General features: G+C 32.6%; 1 protein-coding gene across 2 annotated transcripts; it reads left to right on the top strand.

Moving 5' to 3' along the window:
- snap29 (synaptosome associated protein 29) lies at positions 1 to 9,981 on the top strand. Of its 2 annotated transcripts, none has more exons than XM_073819270.1 (6): positions 1 to 73; positions 2,858 to 3,106; positions 3,196 to 3,395; positions 6,198 to 6,283; positions 8,917 to 9,021; positions 9,105 to 9,981. In XM_073819270.1, the coding sequence occupies exons 2-6, from the start codon at positions 2,864 to 2,866 to the stop codon at positions 9,263 to 9,265; spliced, it is 795 nt and encodes a 264-aa protein (XP_073675371.1). In that variant the 5' UTR covers positions 1 to 73; positions 2,858 to 2,863; the 3' UTR covers positions 9,266 to 9,981. The 2 variants fall into 2 exon arrangements, with proteins under 2 accessions (XP_073675371.1, XP_073675372.1); XM_073819271.1 differs by having other exon boundaries at positions 8 to 73; positions 2,863 to 3,106.
- The last annotated feature ends 1,243 nt before the right edge of the window (positions 9,982 to 11,224 follow it).

Genomic DNA, 11,224 nt, shown 5'->3' with positions numbered 1-11,224 from the left:
CACCACCGGAAGTTCTCTCGGCATAAGCGTCAGCTGATAGCAGGAGAAACACATCAGCCTCCAGCGATCAAAGGTACACTTTTATCGAGAAAATGTTCAATATATCGTATTTTAATCAAACAAACAGAGTGGAAATGTTGTTGAAGACGACGTAGGTTTTATTTAAAGGCTGTTTTAGGCAAAACACAGTAGCGGAGACCGACAATAAACACGAGTTTGTTCAGCATATTCAGGTGACATGTAACGTTAGTTAAATAGTATGAAGTGTTACGAATTATTAAATGTTTACATATTGTAAGACGTTTAAACTATATCTATATGTGTTTGCTGATGATTATTTGTCAGTCACAGTAGTTTGTTGACAGAAATCATGTATTTATTCAGATAAAGTACCATGTTTTGAGACATTTACCACGGTAGTAGCTTGAATACAATCTGATATCATTACTTTATCTCTTTATCACTTTTTGATTTAACTCAAAACTATTAGTATTTAAACATATCCTTTAACTGTCTTATTTAGTCCTTATAATGTTATATAAGGTCATCATTATCTTATTCTATGTATATATTATAAGATAGTGATGTTTTCATTCCTCATATTTAGTTGTGTTTTAGGCATAAACTCACTTAATTTTGTTCGTTTTCTCATTAAACTAGACTTAATATAGTAATTTTGCATCTCAAGTTATAATAATAATAATATACAATACCAGTCAAAAGTTTTTGAACAGTAAGATTTGTAATGTTTTTTTTTCTGCTCACCAAGACTGCATTTATTTGATCCAAAGTACAGCAAATGCCGTAATTTTTTAAAATAGTTTTTCTTTTAAAATATATATTATCATAATACTATATATTTTTAATGTAATTTATTTCTGTGATTTCAAAGCTACATTTTTAGCATCATGACTCGAGTAACATGATCCTTCAGAAATCATTCTAATATTCTGATTTGCTGCTCAAAAAACATTTATTATTATTATTATGTTAAAAACAGCTGAGTAGAATTTATTTTAGGTTTCTTTGATGAATAGAATGTTCAGAAGAACAGCATTTATCTGAAATAGAAATCTTTTGTAACATTAAAAATGTCTTTTTCATTACTTTTGATCAGTTTAACCCTTGTGCGACCTTATGGTCCATTTCAGTTTTTGATCAGCTATTTTTATTGAGATTTTAATATTTCACCCTCATTTCCTTCAAAAAATCCATTTTACCCTCAAAAATACTCACACTCAGGGCCTTAAAAAATGTCCACATTGAAACCCATTAAAACTGCAATTTTTTAACCCAGGGCCATTTGACTATAAAATGATGCAATATTTGCTAATCGGCATTCATTCTATCGGCAAGGCTTCAAATTTTGAATTTTTACCATTTTTTACTAGATTGTGCCATTTTTTCAAATTTGGCATATAAAAGAAATACTCGCTTTATTCGTGTTTTCTGCTTATGCATAAGTCAGAGTCATTTGGAAAAATAATGCATCTATAATTCTGTTGGTAAGGATGTCAGAGTGTGGTTTGCACGTGTTTACTGAAAATGTAATTAGTTTGAAAGAAATGATATTGTACTGGCAATCAAAAATCCCACTCCATGTATATGAGTCACACCCTTGGCAGGGTCATAGGGCCATGTCAAAACTATGATTGTTTAGTCTGGTAGATTTTATACAAAATCTGACTATTTGCACAGCCAAACATATACATATTTGGTGCTTGAGGGCTTGGTCATTTCATTGCTTGCAAGATGAAGAAACGTTAGTCAGCAGAGGAAGCTCTGGAGCTAGTGTTGCCCACTGACAGTGAGCATTATGTAAAAAAAAAAACAGCTTTTAAAGTATTGCAATTCTGAAAATGAATGAATGTTTGGTCATTATGAATAGAAGAGATGCTGATAAAAAACAACAGTCAGTGAAAGTGGAAAAAAATATTAATATATAACATTTCTATGACAGTTTTTGACATGGACATTTTTGTCCATTATGGACAAAGTGTTGTTGTTGTTTTTTTTAATCTGACACTACATAAAAAATATAAATGCCTCAAAATGAATGTTGTTGTTCTTCACTGACACACCCGAGAAGCTAAGCAAAGAAAAAAAGTTATGCTTAGCATTTAGTATATGGAAATTAACTACTGTTTTTCATTTTTTCATTAAAAAAAACACCTGTGGCATTATGTAAACAAACCAGCATTTTAAGGGTTACAATTCTGAAATTTAATGAATGTTTGGTATCTATGGATAGAACAGATACTGGTTAAAAATCGACATCAGTGAAAGTCGAAAAAAATATTAATAAATCATAAATTTTTGTCCATTTTGCACCTATGTGTAACTTTTTTTTTGAACGCACAAGGGTTAAAGCATCCTTGCTAATTAAAAATATTATTTCTATAATTTTTCTCGCTTTCTATTTTTTTAAATGCTGGAGTCTTCTATTCATCAAAGAATCCTGAAAACAAAAATGTACTAAACTGGTGTAAATATTGATAATAACAATAAAAAATATTTCTTGAACAGCAAATCGGCATTTTAGAATGATTTCTGAAGAATCATGTGACACTTAAGACTGGAGTAATGATGCTGAAAATTCAGCTTTGAAGTCACAGAAATAAATTACATTTTAAAATATGTTCAATAGAAAACAGTTATTTTAAATAGTAAAAATATTTCACATTTTTACTGTTTTTGCCATACTTTAGATCAAATAAATGCAGGCTTGGTAAACAGAAGTAAAATCTTACTGTTCAAACACTTTTGACTGGTAGGGTAGATCAATAATAAATAGTAAATAGTACCACTTTAGCAGTTATTTACTCACTTATTTCTGTTTACTGTCATCTCACTCAAGCACAGGATGTCTGCCTATCCCAAATCCCACAATCCTTTCGCCGACGATGACGACGAAGAGGATTTGAAGCCTCGAAGAGGTTTTAACTTTGACGATGATCCAGAGGAGAGTTCCCTGAGCCCCGCGGAGAGACGGCAGAGACAGCTGCAACAGGAAGTGATGCGCACAGCGCAGTCGGCTGTAGACAGCAGCCACCGCTCGCTCGGACTCATCTACGAATCGGAGAAAGTCGGAGCCGAGACGGCAGAGGTGAGAGAAAGCATTTAAAGACTGAACTTCTGTGGATTTTGTCTCACAAACGAATTGTTTTTTTGAAACGTCTGTATTGTCTTCCACAGGAACTGATTCGTCAGGGCGAGGCTTTGAAAAGGACAGAGAAGATGATTGACAACATGGAGCAGGACATGAGGACGAGCCAGAGGCATATAAACACCATTAAGAGTGTGTGGGGTGGCATGGTCAACTATTTCAAAGGCAAACCTGAACCTCCCAAAACTGCACAAAAGGACCAGCCCGTTTCCTACGAGGGCAACAGCAGGTCAGAATAAATACTCACCCATTTTTTTATTTTATTTCCTTTTAAGCACTTCAAAATACAGCCTTGTTCAATCATGCACAATTTCCCAAATTCCTTATACAGAAAGTTTGCTGCATTCTGTCTAGAAGGATGCATCTAACAATTCTAACAAAAAACAATGAAAATACAACAACATTGAACAAAAATGTTCCTCCTGTTTTAGCACCTGGTAATCTTTTCTCGGTATCTTTTATAAACGTACTAAATTCAAAACAAAACAAATCTCCTTTGAAGAGTTTAATATCAACTAACTCGGAGTCCACATAGATTAATCTTCCCCTTCTTCATCCGTTACATCCAAATCTTTAATATAATTAACAAATGGTCTCCATATTTTTTCACATACATGCTGTTTATCCTTCAAAATAAAAAGTTATCTTTTCTAATGGAAGGCTTGACAACATTTGTCTTAACCATTGATTTGTACTTGATCTGTTCGTCTTTATCCACAACAGAGCTATACATTTCTTGGCATTAAAGCAAGCTGAGGTCTATGAATGTTTTCTCTTTTTTACTATAATTTTGTTCCTCTGGATATAAGCCCGACAGAAAAAGTTGACTCTTACCTCTTCCCAAAATAATTGGATCTTTCTACATTGCCAAATACAATGAAACCAAGTTTCTCTATCTTCCATACACTTTGTACATATGTCTGGTGTATTTTTGTTATATTTATTCACATCCACAGGTGATACAAATGTCCGCATTATCCATTTATACTGTATAAGTTTAAGACTTTTTATAGACATAGTTTGAGCCTTAGTACAAGCTTCTTCCCAATCCTCATTTGACAACTCCTTCAACTTATATTGTGAACTTTCTGGTGAATTATGTTAGCAGCTTTTAGATGTTTACATGTACTGAAAACATTGTTCCTGTAGATCAGGGGTGCCACACTTTTAGTTTAGTTTAGTTCCAACCCTTTTCAACACACAAACCTTGTCGTTTTTAAATAAACCTGAAGGACTTGATTTAGGTGGTGTGTTTAATTAGGGTTGAATCTAAACTTTGCAGGGCTGTGGCCCTTTAGGAAGTTGTAGATGAATGCATTTTTGCTAAAAAGTACAAAATAAGTTTCTATGTTTGCCACTTTTCTTTTTCCGTCACTATTGTTTTTTAACTTATGCATTTATAAAGGGAATTTCTGCAGGTTCTATGAAGGTAAATTTACAACTTTAAGACATTTTAAGGTTAGACACTGCAGGTAAAAACACTTTTTTTTCATGCACCTGTCAAGTTTGAGATTTTGAGCTTTTTGCTTTTTCATCAAGTGCTTTTTATGGGAAAGACACTGTTAAGTGTTTCTTTAATAGCACTTTAACTATTTGTATCAATAGATTTCAATTACAATACATATTTTTAAAGGCCATTTTCTCAAAATGATTTTTTTTTTCTACATTGAGCCATAAATCTCCACTTCAGTAGCACTTACACACAGCAAACTTTACATGTTTATTCCTGCCTATATAAGGTTTTTCCAGAGGGATTTGTTCATATATAATTTGCTTGATTTTATGCAACATTTTATTCCTCCGAAAATTATAAAAATATGTTGTTATCTGTCTGTTCTAAGTATTTTCTGAATTATGGAGTGACAAAATAAGATACCCAAAATTTCCTCTGTAAAACATTTGGCTCTAATATGTCAAAAATAAATTAAACAAGAATTTTGAAACTGACTTCATCCAGTGTTTAGATTTTTGTACTAGAAATGTATGCAAATTAGCACATATTTCATTAAATAATGGCTCATTTGCATATTTAAACCTAACATTTTAGAAAACTTGCAATACAATTTTTTTTTGTAATCAATCAACTAGGTAAGTTACAAGATAACTATTAGTTTTTTTTTTGTTTGTTTTTTTTTTTACCTGATTTACCTGCAGTGTCTCACCTCAAAGAATAAATTGAAGGGAACACAATGCATTCTCTAAATGTAAATGTAAATACATAATATTTTGTATTAGCGACACTTAGAAGTTTAATTTTAAAGTTTAATTAAAATTAATTTTAATAAAAAAAACTCATGGCTTGAATTGAGAGCATTGTTCTCAACCAAAAGAATATATAAAAAAGCTTGTTTTCCAGTGCAAATGTCTAAAGATTCTTAAATCAAGACATTTAATTGAGAAACAAAATGATTTAAGATATAAAGTTTTCTGTGAAAGTGATTAAAACGAATTGTCTGCAAATGGACACAGAAAAATTTACTTCATTCAAAGAGAAAACAAGTTTTAAAAGCATAAACTTTAAGTTTGTTCAGTTTCTCAGAAAACAAATGAAAATTTTTTCATTTTGCATCTGTTAATTTAATTTAAGCATGTTTAGATATTTGTACTGAAAGACCAGACAAAATACTGAGGAAGAACATCATTTTGTACAGTGCATGCAACATTCAATGCCATGACTTTATGAATTTTACACTTTCAGTTCTGATATAAGGCCATAATTTGTGGAACCGAGAACTAAGACTTTTAAGACAAAAAAAAAACCCCTGATAAAAAAGGTAAATTGCCCTACTAAACTTTAGCATGACAAACATTCATTGTGAATTGAAAACAAGGTTGCGATGAATAGATGTACAGTAAAAACTTTTGTACTGTTGTAAAAACTATATGAGTTATGAGACTGTACACATTTGTTTTGATCAACAAAAATTTAAATATAGATCCTAGTCAGGATGCCTGGAAAAATCTGCAAATACAACATTTCTGAATATTATTGAACAACAAAACTGATTTTGTGAATGTCTGATGATATTAGGTTACAGAATGCGCTTGTGGAGAGCAAACAGCAGGAAGACAAATATCAAGCGAGCCATCCCAACCTCAGGAAACTGGACACAACTGGTAAACACAGACACATTTTACTCAAGTTTACCCACGTTACTTTGAGAGTCCGTATTACCTAGTGATGGAAGAAACAAAGCTTTTTAAAACTTTGAATCAATGGAGCCAATTTGCAAAATGATTCACTTTTTTTTTTAAGCGCTCAAAAGTGTAAATGCAACAAAAACTTGCATAAAAACAACTTATAAAACCAGTTGCAAATGTTTCCTTGAATGTGGAATCTATTAAATGCAATTGTGACCCTGGACCACAAAACCAGTCTTAAACAGCAGGGGTTAATTTATAGCATTAGCCAACAACATATTGTGTGGGTTTTCCTTTTATGCCAAAAATCAATTATTTTGAGTAAAGATCATGTTCCATGAAGATATTTTGTATTTTTTCCTACCGTAAATATGTCAAAACTTAATTTTTGATTAGTAATATGCATTGCTAAGGACTTCATTTGGACAACTTTAAAGGTGATTTTCTCAGTATTTAGATATTAGTGATTTTTTAAGTAGTTGTATCTCAGCCAAATATTGTCCTATCCTAACAAACCAGCTTTCAAATGATGTATATATTTTAATTAAAGACAATGACCCTTATGAATGGTTTTGTGGCCCAGGGTCACAATTAACAAATTATCTGACACCATTAAATGGTAAGTGTGTGACTAACATTATTTTTGCTGTAAATGCCACTAGACGACATTTCTACTCAGAAAGTTCTCTAATGGATGTTTTCTGAAACATTTCACCAGGAATAATTTCATTATTTAAATGAAATATTGAAATGAAAAATCTTGTGTGATGATGCAACTTGGTTATTAGATGGCTTCTCATTGCAACTGTATGTGAATACCATTTATTTCTTTTCAAACACACATTAATCTTGCCGTGACAATAGCTATAGATACTGGTTACTGGAATGGCAACAAAAACAAACAAATTACATGTCATTTTATTAATTTAGGGTGTTTTTGTTTGTTTTATGGAGAGTTTTAAGGTTAATCAGGCCAATTTTATATATATTTATTTAATATTTACTATACAAATTTGGCATCAAAATGTCTACAGACTAATAAAACTGATCCAAAATGAGGTAAAACCATATAGACACTGGTTCATGGGTTCACAATGATCACTAAAAGCGCACTAAATCACTGATTTGAAACAAATGATTCACAAAGGTTTCAAAGCTTCACAAAGTATAACCAGACAAAACTTGAATCAATTGAACCAACTGCTTAGAAAAAAGATTCACTGATTCGCAGCATTTGAAACACCACACGGTGGTCAAAACAGTGTAAATGCAATGAAAACTTAGACCAAACATGCATAAAAATCATTTAACAAACCAACTGCAGATACATTATTGAAAATGTAATTATTAAATGCAATTAACAAATCATCTAATACCATTAAATATGAATTGTCTGTTCAATATGTGTTATTTTATTAATTTGTAGAGCTTTTGTTTTTATGGTTAATCAGCTAAAAAGGGTCAATAAAACTATGTCATGGTTGAATCCATTTCATTGCCTCATAACGGTGAACCACTGAAATATTCAAATGCTTCAAAATAGTTATGACATAACGAAATCTCATTGACCGAAATCAATAGAAATATGAAATATATTTTAAAATACACCAGAAATAGTTAAATATCAAATATCAGTTTCAAATTATTGTTACTTCACAAAGTATAACCAGACAAAACTTTGAATCAATCGAACCAATTGCTTAGCAAAAAAAAAGTTAAATATCAAATATCAGTTTCAAAATATATTTACTTATACAGGGTTTCTGCAGGATTTTCAAATCTTATTTAATGCCCTTTTTAATGCCATTTCTAACATTTTAATGCCATACGCAACCAATAACTTAACACGGCTGTGTATGAACGCGTGAATATTATAATGCATTTTTTTCATGCGGTCTTACAATGAGGCAACAATGAACATACATTACTCTGCTGAACATAATTAGAAATGGATCAGGAGACAGCTTAAAATGTCAGCGTTTATTTGCAGAGTTCAAAATTTCAAATATCAATTCTGAACAGAAAAATTTCAGAAACTTTGAACTCTTAACTCTTAAAACTGGCCGTTCTTAAAGTCTGTGTCACACAATTTTGGAGCGGCCAGAAGCAATTACCAAACTGCTGCCGTGTTTATCATACTTTGCGACAGTGAATCAAAGTTATTAACTATACAGGCTACATTCAAGATAAATTGGTAATATTTGTTTCTTCAACACTATCTAAAGTTTTAATGCCTGTATAAAACAATTTAATGCTTTTTAATGCCATTTAAGGCCTTAATTTTCGCAAAATCAATTTAATGACTTTTAATGCTTTTTAATGCCCCGCGGAAACCCTGTTATATATGTATTTACCAGTAGATTTTTGCCCATTTTTATAAATATAAATGAAAATTTAAGGAATAAATGGAAATGCATCAGCATGTCCTCTAAATGTAAATGGCTGCAATGAGTTTGCAACATGTCAAAGTTTGAAAATGACATAATGAAGCCTCGCATGACTTTAGCAGTTTGATACACGCTTTGAACCACTGATTTGAAAACAAGTGATCCACAAAGGTTTTGAAGCATCCCAAAGCTTGTGAGAATCCCAAATGTTTGTTTGAACAGGATTCGGAGCGTCTGCTTCGCTGGATAACGGCCCGTCCGATCAAAACGGATATCCCAAGAACACACAGCTACGAGCCGCCCATCACCAGCTGGACAGAAACCTCGGTGAGAAACACAAAACTCAAACTTTGGTTGTTCTCATACCTTGATTAAATCACAGAGGATCTGAATGTTTGTGTGTCCCGCAGATGAAATGTCGCTGGGTTTGGGCCGTCTGAAGAACCTGGGTCTGGGGCTGCAGTCTGAGATCGACGACCAGGACGTTTCTCTGGACGCTTTGCTCAATAAGGTGGACACGATGGACGGCAAGATCAGCTCCACCAACCGGCAACTCAAAAACCTCAAATAGACTCCCGGTGTGATGTCATTTCCTGGAGGTGTGGCCAAAGGGGATTCAAAACACCTGCTTGGAAAACATTTCTGGTTTGTGCATATTAGGAAAAACATGAGGTGGTTTATTGAGAGTTCAATACTTATCATTTCAGATCTGCCTCCATTTAATCGTCACTTGTTTGAAGTGGATTGTACATAAGCTTTGAGCTGAAAATGTCACCTGTAATAAAAATGTGTTAGAGACTTTCAAAATCACCAAATACCTTGCACTCCTTAACTGAACACAACTGTAATATGATCTAGTTTAGAAATGATATTCCCATGGGATCCTTGTTTTCCTCCATGTGTATAACACATTAAAGGAGTACCGTGTATACAGGTTGTCAAAAAGATATTGAGCTGCCTTAAAGTTCACTGATTTCAGATGTTTTCTCATTGCACTGTCGTTGCATTTCACCACAGTCTATAGATGAGTCACTATTGTGAATGCAACACAATATTCACTAAACTGAGGGCAAATTTATGGTATTTATCTTTCGTTGTTTTCTTTTTCAGGTATATATGTATAAGGGTGGCTTTGTATGATACACCAGACTGAACATCTGTGAACTTCTTACTATTGTTTCTGCATCTGTAAATCACTGTTGAAAAGTTGTACTCCTATTAAAGCAAACGATTTCTGTCTGCTGAATGTGACATGTGAACATAAATAAAAAAAATTGTTTGTTTTCATTCAGAATTTCACTTTTTAGTCACAGATTTTCAGTAAATTTAAGACTTTTTAAAGACTAATTGAAGAAAATTTAAGTAATCGATTAAAATGAATAGAATTCATCAATATGCACTTTAAATATAAATGTTAGCATATTAATATGAAAATATAAATGTTATTTTAGTAGCACTGAGATACTATTATTTATTTTTTTGTTATTTTTCAATTATTAGTATTTTTAAATAAATAATTCTAAATGTATTAAATTTAATTATTTTCATTTTCATTTCACTTAAGAGTTTTAGTAATTTTATTGATTTGTCAGTTTGTTTTTTGGTCAGTTTCAGTATAGTTTTTATTTTTATTTCATATTTGTTATTTATTTTGGTACGCAAAGTGATACAAAATGAAAAAGAATTGTTGCCTTGGTAAATAGCTGGGTTAAAAGGTTCCTTTAACATTTATTTTATTTCAAGCAACTTTTTATAATTTAGATGAACTGCAGGTCAAACTATTTCAAATATAGTGAATTAAACTACAAGTAATCCAAGAGTAGTCAAACAATTCAAAGAAAACATCTTTAAAACTGAAAAACTGTGCCCTGTAATATTTAAAAAAAAATACTTTGTAAATATTATGGCACATGAATTTTAGTACCATAGTATATATCAGAGTACCATGTTTTTGCTGTCTGTTCACATTAATCCAGTCACAACTTTTTGAAAGTTGTACTTACAAGATCCTTCCACTAGATGGCGACACATCACACATTTTAAAACGCAGTTTTTCATTGAGACGGTGAACTAATTAAGTGCTTGTCAGCAGAAGAAAACAATGTGAGCCCACAAATATCGCAAACACTGGGTAAACGTTCTCGAAAAGCGTTTAGTGCTCAGATGAAAGAGTGAAGTCTCTCCAGAGTCGCGCACATTCATTATCATTCCTTCTCTCGTGCACACCTGCGCGCGCGTCCCAAAGCCCTCATTAACGGCTCTCGTGAGCAGCTGGTTCGGCGGGAGACTGTCGGCCGGCTGTTTTCACTGAGGTGGGCTGTGTGACATTCTGCGGTTTATTATGTAATCAGTTCACTCGTTAAGTCGCAGTATTACTTGTAAAAGCGAGGTTTGGAGTTGTGGGAAAAATGTTTTCAGTCTGTTCCTGAAAGGAAAACACCCGCGAGAGGGAAAAGTTTATCTGTCACTGGAACCGCAGCGGCGACGCCCAAGTGCTCTTCACGTGAGTCATTTCACGAAACATTTTTAG

The sequence above is a fragment of the Garra rufa genome, chromosome 15, assembly GCF_049309525.1.
Source record: "Garra rufa chromosome 15, GarRuf1.0, whole genome shotgun sequence".
Taxonomy (NCBI): domain Eukaryota; kingdom Metazoa; phylum Chordata; class Actinopteri; order Cypriniformes; family Cyprinidae; genus Garra; species Garra rufa.
The sequence above is the reverse complement of the archived record's forward strand: the minus strand, read 5'-3'. Positions and strand labels throughout refer to the sequence as shown.

Coding starts and splice junctions, on each gene's coding strand:
- snap29 (XM_073819270.1), top strand. CDS start 2,864: ATGTCTGCCTATCCCAAATCCCACAATCCTTTCGCCGACGATGACGAC. Junction 3,107..3,195: donor TCGGAGCCGAGACGGCAGAG/GTGAGAGAAAGC, acceptor TGTCTTCCACAG/GAACTGATTCGTCAGGGCGA. Junction 3,396..6,197: donor TCCTACGAGGGCAACAGCAG/GTCAGAATAAAT, acceptor TGATGATATTAG/GTTACAGAATGCGCTTGTGG.